The sequence below is a fragment of the Pinus tabuliformis genome, chromosome J (genome assembly GCF_031772625.1).
Source record: "Pinus tabuliformis cultivar Carrire ecotype Pingquan chromosome J, CPIR1, whole genome shotgun sequence".
Lineage (NCBI taxonomy): Eukaryota > Viridiplantae > Streptophyta > Pinopsida > Pinales > Pinaceae > Pinus > Pinus tabuliformis.
This window is the reverse complement of record NC_142295.1, coordinates 886,685,732-886,703,057: the sequence shown is the minus strand read 5'-3', so window position 1 is coordinate 886,703,057 and position 17,326 is coordinate 886,685,732. Positions and strand designations below refer to the sequence as shown.

General features: G+C 36.3%; 1 protein-coding gene across 1 annotated transcript; it reads right to left on the bottom strand.

Annotated features, from left to right (window-relative positions):
* Positions 1–16,168: 16,168 nt before the first annotated feature.
* Positions 16,169–16,768, bottom strand: LOC149229526 (uncharacterized). Its single transcript, XM_089375867.1, has one exon. It carries the CDS (start codon positions 16,766–16,768, stop codon positions 16,169–16,171), a length of 600 nt encoding a protein of 199 aa, XP_089231993.1.
* Positions 16,769–17,326: the final 558 nt, after the last annotated feature.

Genomic DNA, 17,326 nt, shown 5'->3' with positions numbered 1-17,326 from the left:
ACGATTGGGTTTGACTTTATTTATATTTCTTTTGTATTGGTTTTCTTCAATATATTTTTCGTCAACCATTCCATCACCTATATCGGTAAACCAATGCACAGTGGATGCATTGGAAATATCGCTTCATGTGAGTTGGCCCATGCTCTGCTTAGCTTAGGAGTAGGTGTATGATTTGCTTTCTTGTTTTGTTTTTTCTTACCTTGTTTTTTCTTCATCTTACTTCTTTCCTTTGCTTTTTTTTTTCTCTTATGCACCCGTAGGATTAGTTTCCACATCAAACCGTGTTTGGATTCTTGAGACAAGAAGGTTGAAATAAAAGAGGACTTGTACAACTATCAAGACTTGGTTATCTATATATTCCCTCTCTTTATGGGGATCTTGTATTTTTTCTTCTAGTCAATGATATCCTAATGGAAAATATGTTCTTTCCATAATGAGTCTTGGTGAAACCACAACGATTTCACTTTTAACTACTACCACCTCCTCTAGTCGATTAACCCTTTTCAACTCAGTCAAGTAGAGTAAGATGAGGGGGAAAACCTTAAAAAGTATGTCATAGGTATATATAAACATCCTTCTATGAAGGGACAACCTCTTGGGCTCTCAATAAGTGCCTATGCACATTTATATAAAAATGAAATGAAAAATGAAAAATAAAATAAATTTGAAAGAAGAAAAAGGCTCCCTACGTAAAGAGGTGAGGTAAGTAACTCCATCGGGGTACTATCCAGGCTCACTGGCAGTGGAGCAATGCTTGTGTTCTTGTGGGGTACTGTGCAAGACATCTGGCAGCGAAGCAACAACAGAGCTGAAAGTAAATCTCTCACATCTATATTACTTATGCATCAATATACCCCTCATCCCCAATCAAAACAAATGAGTTGACTTGGCTTGCATAGTGTGTTGCTGATAAAGAGAATGGTAGGCACTACATCTTTAACTCAAGCTAGTCAAGAAGCTATGACAATTGAAGAATCAAAAAATACTTCTATAAGAGTTAGACTTGCCCTACATGAAGCAAGGTCCATACAAAGAGTTGGAGTTCTACTAGTGTGTTACCAATGTTGTAATGGCTACAACCACCCTCATAAAACTTTCCTATGCCTCGTTTTGGAGTATCCCTACTAAAATCACAACAACTCATCTCACACTAACCTAGGTACTTGTGATTTTATTTAGCTTCATATTTCATTTTGGATTTTTTTTCTTACTTGAATTATTGTCTAAACCACAAGTCGATCTCTTGACATGGTTTCAACCCGGTTCCAAGCTTGCCTTAGTGAACCGCAACATCCTTGAGGCAAACCAGCCTTGCTCTTAGGAATTGCACAATCCAAGCTGACAGTGAGCCTTCAACTCCAGAATTGCATAGAGTCAGATGAAAGCCAACATTCATCTAGGAAAATGTACAGACCCTGCGAGGTAGCCTAGAGCCACTCAACTCAAAAATTGCATATAAGCTTCTTGCTCAAACATTGTCTAGTGTATGAGCCAGTGAGTTACCCAGTCCTTTCCGGAACTGTGCAATCTCTCCGGGAAATGCATGACACCTTTTCTAAAAAATGAAAAAGGAAAAAAAGAAAAATAGCATCCCTAGAACACAGGGATCTATTTTTAGCAACCCAGAGGAGACAGTTGAGTTATTCTAAAAACTGTCGTGAAGTGTCACTTTTCCTTTATTTTTGGCCTTTGCCTCATAAACAGTAAATCGACCAAATTTATTTAATCGGTACAACTAGAGATAATTTTCACGTTTCATCTTTGAGCTTTGAAATTCTCAAGGAGATCAAGGAATCTTTGGTACGATCCTCATTTCTTTTCTGGGTAACTCTTGTCTTTCTAATCTTTTACTGTTTTTTCTGTCGCTTTTGATTATCTTACGAGAGTGTTGTTTCACTCATTTTTCTAAATGGTTGTTGACGACTTGGTTTAGATTGTACAAGTGATGTTTTAAGTTTTTCATGGCCTTTCCCAAGTGTTGTGTGAATTACCCAGTTTTTGCACTTACAGTCATTGTTGCGGTGACTCTATCCACATGGTTCATTTTCATTCAGTTTGATTGATTCCTACACTCATTTCACTTGCATGCATTATCATTAACTTGAATTTCCACTCAGAATTATTCAATTTTTCATATCTATTCGATTTCTCACTTCCCTTGGGAAAATCTTGCTTCCTTGGCCCAAATCTCCTCTTCGTGAGCATGCACTACACATTTCTAGAACTTAGGGCATCGACCTTGGCTTCTCAAATTTCATAGAGATTTCCTAGGCCTCGCTCCAACTATGCACTATGTAGTTCCAGGAGCTAGCACTAAGCCTTGGCCACTGAGACTACACAATGCATAGTGTCTCCTAGCCTGTGCGGAAACTGAATTGTGCATTGCGTAGTTCCAGTCAGCAAAACCTCCACACTTACTGCTGGCATTGCGCAAATGCATAGTTCCAGCTAGAATTCAGTCACATCTATGAGTCGATATTTCGCAATCCTTCCCAGGAGTTTCCTAGTTTGTTTCTTGGTTTGTTCTTCAAGTGCTTTTGGTTTCAAGCTAAAAAATTTATGCCATGAGTGTCCTTTCTGTTTCTAGAAGTTACAGGTAACATGGATTCCAGGAGAGCTGCATCAAAGGATACTGTGAAGAGTAGTACTGGGGAAGCAATTAAGCAAGTGTCAGTGAATTTTCCAGTTTATGCAGACACTCAGTGGTTCATTGAGAAGGACATAAAATTAACATGGTAGGAAATCAAGGATATATTTGTAGGGGACTTTAGGGAAGACCTAGAGGATCGATAGGTTTATATCAATGTTCATCGGGCAGGCTTACATAAGGTTGCATGTAGGTACCCTGCCTTCCCATGTGCGAACATCATCAAATGAATTGTCTCACACACAGATCTAGAGACTATGACATTGAGCAGTGCCAGTGGGATACAACTTTTACCAACTTCAAGGCAGAGAACTATCCACAAATGTATGATCTACATCACCAGGTGAACCACGTGGATGCACTTTTTCTATGCCACACAAAGCCTTGTGAATACCAGAGATATTTTGAAGCATTAGGTGAAAGAGGTGTCAAAGTTCAAAGACACCACATCATGTTTACAAGACAAAGTCACTCGGGAAGGATTAGCAGTTCTTGATCATCTTTGCATGCCAATTATACGGTCAAGAGAGCACAGAGATCTTTCCAGAGAATTGGGTGGTTTTGTTGGACCAATTGGTGAATGATGGAAGGCCATTCAACTGGTCAGATTTATTGGCTCTACAGTGGAAAGTCCACGTGACTAATTCCCAAAATCCACCCAACGATGAGAAAATAGGATTCTACATGTCTGATTATGTACTTTATCCAATTTATGCCCAACATTAGTTTTCTGGCATAGGTTGTGTTAGCACAAGGAGTTACTCCTAAACTACAAAAGGAGTAAGCCTTACACATCATAATTTCATTTCAAAATTTTAAAGGGGTTTTTGAGTGGTGGGATGGCTTCTGAAGGAGTTTTGAAATGATTGTGCTCCTCTTTAACTTTCATGCATTTGGCAAGGTGTGGCAATCGTAAATTGTGTGGTTAAGTGAGTAATATAGGGGAGAAGAGGAAAGAGAACAAGTAGGTGATAAATATGCTAAGAAACTGAGTATCTTAAGACAGTCACTTCAACTACATAAACAACCTTGTAACAAACTGTGTTTCTTGGAAAGGAAAATAATAGTTAGAAAGTAAGAAAATGTATAAAGTATTTCGCAAATCCTATGTGAAACCATCACTAGCAAGTTCTACTTGAAAATCTATTATAATTTATAGAAAACTGGATAGTAGATAAGTCATCATTAGATCCTCTTAATGATTCTCACTCATACTATACTAGCTACTGCAAGTTTATAATTCAAAAAATTGAAACAAGGAAATAGACAAAACACACATTATATATAACTTGAATCACAAAATCCTCCAACATGAACTGCAAAAGAAGCTATTTTATTAAGCTGAGTCTTCAGGTGAACCAAAATCCAACCCTTAAATGATATTTACAAAAGATATATATATAGAGAGAGGCACCAACTCCAACTCACCTAAATTCATGGTTCACTATTTCCTTGTTACATAGGTGCATTTTAGGCATTAAGTTCATCTCCCGTAGAATTGCAACAGAAAGTATAGGTGTAGATGAGAAGAAGAGGATGAATGGCACTTGGATGCTAGAAAAACTGACTAGTTGGACCTTTTACTATTGATTTTTCTCTTTATGGTCTTGACTATTAAATGACCATATGGCTTCATTCAATACAACCTTCAACAACCTCATAACTATTGCATAACCATCGTTTTCCTTATCCATATTGTTATGGGTTGTTGTCATTTGAAAACTAGCTCGTAGTTTTTCTGCTGATAGCTGTATATTTATGTTGAAACAGGTGCTACAGAAATTCTGGTAATACCTATAATAGCGAAAAACTAGAAACACTTCCATTATTTTTGGTAGGATATCGTTTTCACTTCAAAATTTTAACAAAAAATAATTCAAAACACCTATATATGCTTGGATATTCTGAGATTTAATCTTCATATTCAAAACGTTGATTTGATATCTAAAAAGATATTTTTTAAAGGAAAGTTACCCTTTCATTCCATGTGAGATGCAGCCTCTGCAAGCTTATCCAAGTTTGTTTTATTTCTGGCAACAGATTTTGACCTTGTGATTTTGGTTGTGTCTTCTTTGATGATGGTCTCTTTCCTTTCTAGTTCTTTTTGGACCTTTCTTCTTTTGGAAGGCTCTAATGGCTGGTCCATGGGAGCTTTACCTCTTTTCTTCTTCAAACATCTTTTGATTTCTGCATTTGAAGGATCCTAAGTCTGCAACTCTGTATGTTGTTCATTTATGACTATTACTTCAGTCAATAAACTTAGATTATTTAGGGCTTTTGATTTCAGTCTGTATTTGTTTCTTTCCCTAGTATGCCTCTTCCTAGCTCCAGCAACTGGTTTTATTTCTTTTTTCTTATTTTTACTGGTCCTTTTATACCCTTCTTGTCTCAACAATTCCTCATCAGAATCAATAGGTTGGTTTTTTTGTTGTTGTTCACGTGCTTCTAGAATTTCAGGAAGCACCTATGCTTTAGATTTCTCTTCAGCTGCAAATTTTCTTCTCTGAGTTCTTGTGTAAACCTCAGGAAAAGGTCTATTAGGAGGAACCATTTTCATGATTTTTGTTTTCTGGGTAGAAGAGCTTTCACCTTGCTCCTTTTTCTTTTCAGTTTCAACAGCTAAACGCTTCTCTTTGCTGCTTTTGGTAACTCTGCTTTCACTTTCCTTTTTTGCCTTTCTTTTGGAACTTCCTTCAGCTGATGTAGTTGATGTCTTTTCTGTATGAACCTATGTTGAAGAAGATTTAGCAGTTTCTTGGGATTTTGGTGCAGATTTGCCTGCCCTGTAAAACAAGAAATGTTCCCAAGTCTGGTTTCTCTTTTTCAATTATTCTTCAACTGAAACCTTGATAATTTCCTGATGATACAAGCTATATTTTGATGCTTCTTGATGTGTTTGAATTCTGACTGCCATTTTGGTCAGGCTCTTCAATATGAAATAAGGCAAATCAAGAGTTCTCATACCTGCAAACTGAAAAAGAAACTTCATATGGTAAAGAAAAACTAAGGTATATCTTATCTCACAAGTGAGAAAAATGTTAACCAGTTTGACTATTTCTTCCCATTCCTTCTTAAGATAATTGTTGGGAATTCCTTTGGCCCAGTTAGGATCCCTGTATTCATCTCTGATAAAAGAATTGAGATCTCCTCCTATAATGAGTTGTCCTTTAAACAACTTTTCTCCTTCTGGGGAACGTTAAAAGCCTCTGCAATTCACTGTTCTGAAACCTGCAACTTGAAACCAAAGATGGTAGCAACATGTCCATTAAAATTTTGAGAAAACTCTTAGGCTACACCTTGATGTGAGTCTCCTAACCTAGTGCAGAGTGGATACCAGCCTACCTGAATAAAAAATCTTCTAACACTTGGATTAGCATCAACTAGTTCATCTCCTTGAGGTTCGATTCTCTTAATCTTTCCACCTTTGCTAGACTTTGGTGCCATAGATATCTTCTTGCTTGCTGTGAAGAATAGGTGTCAAGGTATGGAAGATTACCCAACAGATGTTCCAATTAGCTTGAATTAGGCTGCCTGAAAATCTGGGATGTGTTCTTAATCTCCTCAATCACTGTTTCCTTAGCTGAACTTCAGAAATTCGAAATGGTGAAAATTTCCTCCATTTTCGAATATTTGAGATGAAGTTTTGGTTCAATCGCCTATGCATATAATCTATCATGATTACATAATACTTCATGTCATAATAGAAAACATGTAATAGTAATGATGAAGTCGAGTTTCTTTGGAGAGTCCAACTAATCTGCCACGGGTGTTGTACGAGATCTTTCGAAAATGTGGCAATTTTCCTGCTTTAATTCAGATTGGCTGGAAATTTTGGTAGTGTATTATGTGGAATAGAAAGAACGACCATTGGAATTCAAACAAATGGCTGAGATTGATGCTATAGACACACTTAAAATTTTGGAAACACGAAGTATTTAATATGAGTGGGGTAGGAAACAACTCACTATGGTTGTTACAGACACCTAGCTAACATGATTAACCAATACCACTTGACTTGAATTAAAGTTTGTGACCTATCCAATCACAAAATATCATGATTTGGATTAGATATTCCACCATTATGACATGTGGACAATCGAAAACGGTTGCGTTTTTGGCTTTAAAAAAAAAAAAAAAAAACAGGGAATAAAACAAGAACGTAAAGATTGTCCAAAAAATAGGGGAGACTGTCTGAACAAGAAAATCAGATGCTACTAGAAAATCCGGTAGTGTTTTTTTTTTTTTTTTTTAATTACAACATTAATCCCAAAAAATAAAAATTTTAAAACCTACTCATTACTTAGCGTAGAACTGTGCTAACAAGTTGGATATGGACAACAAATGATATTATCATCAACATTTATTGTAATTTTCTTTCTAAATGCAGCTACTAAGGAGTTATGGTGAGGTTGTCTGACCATTTCATCATCTCATTGTACAAGTTGATCTTTAAGAAGAATCCACCTTGTATGTCCCAAGAAGCAATTCAGGAAATACTTAACATTCTAGATTGGTATGCCTCACCTAATGGCACCTTCATCAGAGTATTTGGCAAAAATAAGCCTCCACATGTTTTGCCAAGGTATGCCACGTAAAAGCTAGTCATGCAAGAGGTTGCATATGACCTCTCCATAGTGTTATCAGCAGGACTACACATTAAGAAGATGGCACCATGACCCACCCTTCCTTTGTGGATCAGATTGTACGAGATTAAGATCTTTAAAGATGTGGATTCCAAAGTTAAGGAAATAGTGAAGTTTGAGTTTGACACCAAATACTTCAATCCATAAGATCCCCATGATATTTGCAAGAACCACTATGTGAAGGTGTACTATCCATGGATCCATGGGACATGTCATTGGTCAGAGGAGGGCCCTTGGAGGTATTATTACAACTACTCCAAGCTCAATGAACTGGTCAGCATAGCCATAACATGGAAAGTTGCTCTATAGGCAGTAGCCATTAGAGGAAAATTCAGCCTAAAAGTGGCCTCCTAAGGAAAAATAATAAAATAATAGTTAAAATAATAAAATAAGAGTTATAAACATTGGAGGGAAAAGAAGGAAATTTCTTTTCTTAATTGTATTTTTGGCCTATCTCCTCATAGGTTTACTAAAATTTCAAGTGTAAACACTCGTTGGATGTAGAATTAAATTTCGCATCCAACGAGTACCCAGTATGCATACTTTTGAGAAGGCTCACATTGATAAACAACGACGATACATTAAAAAAGTGTGTTCAACACATTTTTAATGTATCTTCAATTTTTAGCAATCTGGATCTTCTCAAAAGTATACATAATGGGTACTTGTTGGGTGCAAAATTAAATTCCGCATCCAACGAGTGCCTACATTTGAAATTTGAGTAAACCTATGAGGAGATAGGCCAAAAATACAATTAAAAAGAGTAGTTTCTCTTCTTTTCCCTCCAAAATATTTACATGTAGCTATTTTTAAATTTAAAGGATTTTGATTGGTTTACATATTATGACATGGAAATTACATGAAAAATTCATGGGCACTTTTAGGTCAAAATTTCCTCTAATGACTACAGGAAGAAACAACAACAACAACAATAAACAGCCAACTGGCATAGGACAATGGTAAGAGGAAGATTGTCGAGAACCCAGAGGCTGAGCAAAGCTACAAGTTCAAAGAAGATCCTCTGATTGGGAAAGAAGCTTTGGAAATGAAGGTAAAGAGACAACAACACATAAAGAGGGTAGAGCGAAGGAAGAATGAAAAGAAAAGGCTGGAGGAAGAAGAAATGAAGTCATAGAAAACAAAAAAGAAGTTAAAGAAAGAGTAGGAGCTAAGAAGTAGAGAGAGGGAAGAGAAGAATAAATATGAATAATTAGAAAGCCAGGGTGCGATGAGAGAGAATACAACACGAATACAAGTTGAAGAAGAGGTTGAGTAAATGCAGGATCAGAAACTTGCTCAGCAGATTCAGAAGTTGATTGAAGTGACAAACATGGAGTTGGCGAATGAACCATAGGATCAGGACACTTACCTCATGTATCATGCACCCGAGGTCACCCCTCAATCTCCAACACCTACAGTATCAAAACCAGTCCTGAGTGATCAAGGAGAGGTTTTTCTCTTTGATGACGGGTTGGTGATGGATGTGTACAATTTATCATTCAACGAGTTGTAGAAGAAGATTTTACAGGGATGGAGAAAGCACTTCCAGGATGATCACGTGTCACCTGCATTCATGAAGCAAAGGGTGATAGTGTAAGATGTGAGAAAGCATCTATTTTCCATGGTCGGTGCCACCTTGGCTTATGCAGGAGCCATTGGCTCAAATGTCAAGTTCATGTTAGCACAGAATGAACAAATGGAAAAGAATTTGCAAGCGTCCAGGCAAAAGGTAGAACAAGAAATTGATACTTGATGAAGTATCAACTATTGAGGCCACCATGCGGAAACTCTATGAAGGATTTTCTACCATGCATATGGTGATTGTCCATGTATATGGCTTTCAACAGTGGAGGAGGAAGATTTCCCAAACTCTCAAGGACATACATGTTGTTATCATCCATGTGCAAGAATGGACAATGAGGTACAAGGGAGCCCAACTTCACTTGCCAAAGATGATGAAGTCACAGGCGGAGCTAGACAAAGCAATGATCTAATTGTTGATACAGAACTAGGAGGAGCTCGCCTCATTCGTCAGGAGCATATAGGCTTCATGTTCACGGTTGTATAAGAGTTTGGATGTCATGGTGAGAATGCACAGGATCCCTTCAATCAGTTCCCTCACCGAAGCTAAGCACAATAACCAAATCTCGCTAGAGATCGAAAGGTACATGGAGCAACTAAAGCAAGAGGCCGCTATCGATGACTAGGAGTTGAGCACACAAAACATGCATAAGTACATTGGTGGTCATGTCATGGTCAATACCATGTTGCACCTGCTTCAGGATGAGTTGGACAAAGGTTCCAAGACCATATACCCAGAAGCTATGGAGGCAAGAGTCATCTATAAGAAAGACACCATCAAGATGTTTGTGGACATCAAAGCACAATACTAGCAAGCTTGGTATCAGTATGTCACCAAGAAGCATCAAGTAGAGGTTGCCGAGTTGGTCTTTCCCCAAACTTCTAATTCATAGTGTTTTGTCTTATTAGGTTGTCTCTAGCCTATTTTTTCTGACATGGGTACATGTGGAAATTGTATATTATTTGTAAATATATTGTAAGTAAAATTCCAAGCGTCATTAGTGGAATGTGAATAGTCACTATCTAATGTAATGAGTTCTTTGTAAAAAATTTGAAGAGTCATGAGGGTAGTCAAAGGGTCACAAGGGGGAATGTAAAGGGTCACCCCGCCCTTTATTATAAATAAAACCTCATAATGCATAAAATAGGATTTTGGGAGCTAAGATTTTAGCTAGGCTTAGGGTTAGAGAAGGCTTGGGAGTATTGTGATGAGCCTTGGCTTCTCCATAGTGTAGAGCGAGTATACTTCTTCGAAGGAGCTGGTGTTCTTGACTGTAATGTTCCACTATTGGGGTTAGTGGCTACCAATGGTGTATGTATGGATGGAACATTCACTTATAATATTAATAACTGAGCCAACACACTTTCATGCATATGTTGTTATTGTAGTTGGACTATTCTAGTTTCTTTAGCAATGTATGTTGTTTAACTTACACATTGTTCTTATGAACTACTTTGTATGCAATTGTATGAATCTTGTTGAATGCCTGTTGTTGGATTAACCTGTCACTTTGGTTTGTGGACTATTCTGCATTCCATCTTGTGATGTCATTCCACTCATGTGTTCCTTTTAGGCTGCGTACTATTATAGGCTTCTAAGGGACACACTTCCTTTCTCCCTCCATGTGTTAGAACCCTCATGCATCTCACTTGACTCGCTACAAGGTCACACACTTTCTTCAAAACAATGTCATGATAATTATCTCTATGTGCTACCATGGTCAAGGCATTACATTACCACCCACTAGTGGGACTCCTACTCCAAATAGTATGAGGTCAAGTTAGGGCTTTTTATCAAGGAGATCCCTTGAATTTTGGTGGGTCTATTACCCTCAACAATAATATAATTCAATGTGGAATCCTCGATGCATATACGGCCTATTTTACTAATATTAACACCTTCAGAGAAGAAACATCAAATTCTTCAATATGTTCAAGCAAAAAACATAAAATGATTCAATACTCAATAAGATAAACATGCTTGTTTGCATAAATAAATAACATAATACTATATCCTAGTACAATAAGTATTAGAAACAAATGAAATTCGCAAGAGCTCCATACAACTTCTAGCATGATGCCCCGTACAATTTCCAACATAAACAATATGATTTCCAGTTGAAAGCACAAGGAAAAGATAAAAAATATTTGAAGAAATAGATGGTTGGAACTTCTTCTATTAAAACCTTGTGAGACCATACAATTTCCAGCTACTAAAACACATTTTCCATTTGAAAATTTATGCACAATTTCCATCAACCTATGGTTGTCACATGAAATTTTCAATATCGATAATGTCATCTTTTAAATGAGAGCTACAGTTTTCTATAAAGCAAAGTACATTGAAGACAAATCACTGTACCAATAATTACTATCTAAATTAAAAATAATATTTATATTAATACCCAATGCATAGCGATAGCTTGTATAATATTAAAAGAGGTGAACTCATTGATAACTTTTGTAACAAAAAATGATTATGAAAATATTTGCAGGAAAATACTACTTCACAATTTTGGATGGTCGATGAGGAGACATTTCAGCTGAAAAACTAAAAAAATGAATGCTTAATACGGTGCATATCTCACATATAATAATCACAATAGAACACAACTAATTCCTCATGAACACAAATGGAAATATGAATATGTCAATGTTTTTATTAAGCATACAACATAGAGATATAAATAAAAATATGAATATATTAAATATTTAGTTCTAAATAAGTAAATAAAATTAATCTCACCTATATCAATTATACTGATTATAATTGCATGCAATCACATTGCCAACTTTAACTTTACAAGTTGTCATTTTCCAAATCTCTCATATTTGGGTGCAGGCAATAATTACAAGAGGTATTAAAGATTTGAGTAGAATGAAGAATGAGATGTGTATATATAAGACAATGTGAGAAAATTCCACTAAAATTTTGTTTTAATTTTATTAATGGAATTGTTGTTTATCGAGGCCACAATTTAGCTAGAATGACCAGATTATCGTTAGAATATGGGGAAAAAGTTTCAAGAAATCCAATCTCGGAAGTGTTTGAATTATTTTTTATGGTGGAAATGGATTTAGCACCATCAAGAACCCTTGGGGCACCCATTTCCATCATTTTCCAACAAAATTGCTGCTTTGTTATGTTAAGACTTCATTAACTTCTTATTTTTAGAATTTTTTTTTACTAATTTAATTGTATCCATTGAAATGGAAGTTTTATGGTATAGAAGTTTCTTCCCACCAAAAAAAATTATAGAAAAATGAAAGGAAAAAATAACTTGAAAAGAAAATTGGAAAATATTTTTTAATTGTTTTTCCCTGTTGTAAAATTTATCATCTTCAATTAACTCATAGAAAAATAGTAACTAATACAACCTCAACCAATCATCTTACAAATAATTAAATTTAAATAACAGTAATAAATAAATAAAATTTGAATTCCCAATTTTAAACTATGATTGTTGTTAGAAGCAATACTTCCATGTCATGTGTAGTTGATTTCTATGTAATATGTGGGAACCATAATCTAGATGTGTAGAAGTCAATCTATTAGTTGCTATATATGTAACTGTTGTAATGAATACTATTACCACCTGTGATTTAGGTAATGGCTCTCTCTATCTTCTAATTTTTAGCCAGTACTAAGTACTAACTTGACTCCGTCTAGGGAGGGCCGAGAAGATGTAAAGGAGCCTTGAAGATTGATTCTCTGTACATAGACTTTCTTAGTATAGTTTAAGTTAGCTTGTTACTTTCATGTTTCTGTGTGTGCAGACATGTAGATATGTTTTATCATTAAGTGGTGTTGTAATGATATTTTCAATAAAGAGCCCTGCGCTGTTGTGACAAGGTATTAGAGGAGAAAGCCATATACGCTGAGTTGCTCCACTGAAATACAAAAATAGCAGCCATTACCACAAATCAGAGTACCACAGTATATAAAAAAGGTAGCGGCTAGATATCGAAATCGAGGAGAGTAGCTATGGTATAATGAGTTTGTCAACGTTACAATCCATCTTGGGGGCATCATGATTATTCACATAATTTTCTGGAAAAGAGGGGTCTCAAAACAAATTGCAACGAACCGATGATTATACGCGCAGTTTAACGAGGCTGAGGAGTTGTTTGGAAAGTTATGGAAATTCTGGGTATATTTAGAGAAAATCTGGCAAGGATTTTTGTAAATCCAAGTTATTGTTGTTAAACTTCAAAATTTTAGGTGTCTTAGACATTTTTTTATGGTGCTGAATCTATTTCCACCATAAAAAAACGATTCAAACACTACCTCTACAAAAAAAAATTTAAAAATTTTTAACCTGAATTCCGGCCATTTTTGACGGAATTCCTCCTCGCCTCCTTAGACGACTCCTTGATTATAGAGTCAGCTGAAACGTTGGGACAACCACAGTTTTAAGATTGGTCATCGTTCATACTAGAGTCGTTGGTGGGACAACTACAGTTTTAGGATTGGTCATCGTTCATACTAGAGTCGTTGTACAGGAAGCCGGATAGTTTCAAGCACCATTCCCGAGATCGAAACACAAAAGTCACACATGTGATGGCAAATTTATTACGGTGTGTGGGTTCGTGGATCAGAAAGCTAGAAGCTGATCCAAGAGTGACGTTGTTGTTTTTTGGGCTCCTGCTTGCAGAGATCATCCTCAGCGGTCGATAGAAAGACAAGCAGGTTTTGACATGTATCCCAGGGAAAAATATTAAGGGTATCATTGTGGCTACATCCGCTGTCATTGGAGCTTCTGGAGTCCTGTTTCCCGCCAATGCAAGTTCGGCCTGAATGCAGATAGAGGAGTGGCAACGTCCAACTGTTAGAGCCCCTGAAAGTATGTCTCGTATGGTCAAGTGGGTCTCAGAAATAAGAGAATGGAGGAAGAAATATTTTATCTGGCTTGACTCCTTCCCCACACTAGAAATGTCATCTCGTGCACACAACGTGGACGATGTGTGTTTAAAAGGCCATTCAGCTATTCTCAATTTACAGGAACTTTCCATCAATCTGTGGATCTACATGAGAAGGCAGCGGTTAACGAGACATGTAGCAAGAAGAGCGAGGATATTACGATGGTCGACCTGGCTGCCTTTCTTACAAACATGGCAGAAGGGCCGGTGTTGCCACGTGCCTCTTATTATATGGAATTCAATTCAGATGAATTCAACGAGGATAATCGTGTCGGAGAACTATTCAGGAGTGAACAAAATGGCGATTGTGGATCTATGCCTGATGGAACGTCTAATCTATAAGTTGTCATAGTAGCCCAGTTGATTGTTCAGTTATTCTTTTCAAATTGGTTGGGGTTGTAGCTAATTTGTTTATTCCATTTAAAAAAAACAAAGGTTGCTGGTATAGATTTTTATTAGGGTAGATTTAGGGTAGATTTATTAAGTTTTAGTATGTTATTATGTGAAAGAATCAAATGACGCAGAACCATAAATAATAGGCCAATTAATTATCACACGAGTGTGACTTGTTGTTTTCCAGTAGTTCCTAATAAGGTTAAGCTAGTGTGACCGGTCGTGCTCCAGGTCGTGCTCCAGGAGCATCAATACAAGTTATTTTATAAGGTTAAGTTGTAGAATTATGTGTTGAAGACATTTTGTACCTAGAATGCTATCTTAGATAACTGATGTGTGGAGGGTCGTGGATTCAAGAGATGGTAGCACTTCCATAGGATGGTCTAGTATGGAGACTCACCCACCCATTGCGCTCTTGAGAAGCGTCAATTCTACAAAGGTCATCAATGATGGTGAGAGGCAAATACGTTTTAAATGGAGGTCAAGTGACAACTTGAAGATATGGTGGTGAAAGGGCGGTGTTTGCGAGATTCCAGATTGGATGTGGGTGCTGATGAAGACCAATAAGACATAGATTATCCTTATGGTTGTAATATCTATCTTTCATGTTTTCCATATAAACATTAAGGCAAGGTGTTGGAAGTAATGTTTCCATGTTATATATAGTTGACATTGTGAGTCCCTAAGCGTAAGTCTAAAAAATGCTGATTCCTATATAATGTATGAGTCATAATCTAGATATATAAAAGTTAATGTGTTATTTCCTATATATAACTGTTATACTGAATAATATTACAGGGTGTGATTTATGTAATAGCTCTCTCTATCTCTTCAATTTTTCTAACACTGATTCAGTGTAATACCAAGATCCAGTGTAATAACATGTTACTGATCCACTTTAAACGGTGTCAATAATTCTGAAGAATTCCAAAGGAATTTAACTTAAAAACAATGAAACTTATTTCAAAAATACCTTTTTGAAAAATAGGAGCATGGATCTCCACTCATGTAAACTTAGAAGAAAACACATACACACGTTTAAACTTCTAAGCACGCACAAAAGCAGAAGCAGCGGAAAGCCGTAACATTTTTCAATGTTTGTGAAAGAACTATCATTTTTCTTCGTGGAATTACCACACCTACCTCTAAAGCTTTTCATGCTTTTATATTTATCATAGAAACGTCTTTCATTACTTTCTTAAACTTACGTCATAGATTACGTTCCTCGCTATCTTTCAGAGCGCTGAAACACGGCCAATTCCATGAAATTTTCATTGTTGATGACAACTCGTCGACTCCACATGGCCAGCTAACATCACAACTCTCATAAACCTAAATTTAACTGCTTTTCAATTATATACCTTTTCCGCGAGATTGGCCACCGAAAATGTAGGACGGAAATACATTATCAGTGTTATTACGTTATGATGGGTATAAAATTCAAAAAAAAAAAATTATTATAAATTTTTATAACAAATTAAGCCTAAATTCCATTTGAGAGTTTTATTTCTTTTGATTTTGATTTCTATACGTATATAAAGTATTGAATTAAAATGGGTATGCATTTATGTTGTTCCCGATTATATATAAACATTAAATTTCGCAATGAATTATTTTTAATTTTTAATAAGAATTTGCTTTTCGCCACCATTTTCTTGCATTTATGGAAATACAAATTTCAAATTTTATATAATATCTTTCTGTATCCCAATATTTTTACAAATTCTAAAACAAAAACAAATATCTAAACGTTTTATGGAAAATATCTGATACAAAAATCCAAACGTTTTATAAAGTGACTACTTTCAGAATTAATAAAACTGAACAAGTATAAACGCTTCACACGAGGAACCTTATATTTTTTCCAATCGACTAATGTGCTATACCACATCAACAGTATCAATAACAAATATTCTTATTAGGAACAAATATTGTCATGGCCTGCAACTGCAACCTCATGACGCATGGAATCTAATCTATTGGCTTAATTGACCTCTGGAATGCTATCTAACGATGGTCTCCATAAGCCGTCGCATCTTTTGGCAGCATAATCTTCTTTAATATCCTGGGCTTTAGGCTGAAGATCAAGCCACAACTGTTCCATTGATTTCTCCTTCATAGAGAGATCTGAAAGCAAGGTCTCCAGCTCTTGCTTCGATATTACTATCTTAACCCTAATGATACCCCTGCCATTTTGCACAGGCTTAGCTGATGAAGGGGCAGTATTCTGATGCCTTTCTCCGCCAATTGTGCCCTCGCAGCTGCCATTATCGATGGCTTTTGGTTCAGATAAAACGGCGTCCTCTTGATGATTATTGTTGTTTGAAACTTGAGAAGGCGAATTAGGAAATGGTGGTAGGCAATAAAGCTGCCCGGGAAGCAACTTGAAATCTGGGGAAAGGCAGCGGCACAGGTCCCCTGAATGCACGACTGAATGCCCTGGGTACAGGGCCGTGAGATCACCGACGAGAATCGGAGCCGTGAATTCCATTATCTTTCCGTCTATTTTCATCACCATTATCAACTCATCGCCTTTTAATTTTGCAGAGGCGCTATTGGATCCAGATCGCATACAGTTGCCCATTGTTGAATGCTAATGTTGATTGAATTTGTCATCCAACGAATGCTATTGGGGAGAACGAATTGTTTGGCAAGGCCGCGAATGAAATCTGTAATATATGGGCTTTTCTCTTAGAAACAAGAGAGAGAGATCTTCCCGGAGTTCGCGTTATTTCGAAGGTGGAAATGAAGGAAAACATTAAGGTTGAGACTGAGGGTGTGGGGTTTTCTTGAGAGACGCCGAAACAGCCGGCATTTCACGTGCATGTGTTTCGCTTACGTTTTCTCATTGTGACGCGATGTCAACTTGGAATTATTCAATGGTTGAGGTGGAGAATAATTTTAATGGCAAGTCCGAAGATTATTCATCATGCGCACTTTGCGTTTGCATCGCTGTTAGATTCAACGAATTATATAAATTTTATTTCATGTGTACCATTTAATAATTATTTATTAAAATAGGTTATTTATGTACTAAATAAATTTTATGTTTGATAAACTTTTGAAATGATAGATTTAGATTTGAAATTAAACGTGGATATGTTTAAAAAGAATTAAAATCAAATATTTTTACATTAAATTT

Coding starts and splice junctions, on each gene's coding strand:
- LOC149229526 (XM_089375867.1), bottom strand. CDS start 16,768: ATGGGCAACTGTATGCGATCTGGATCCAATAGCGCCTCTGCAAAATTA.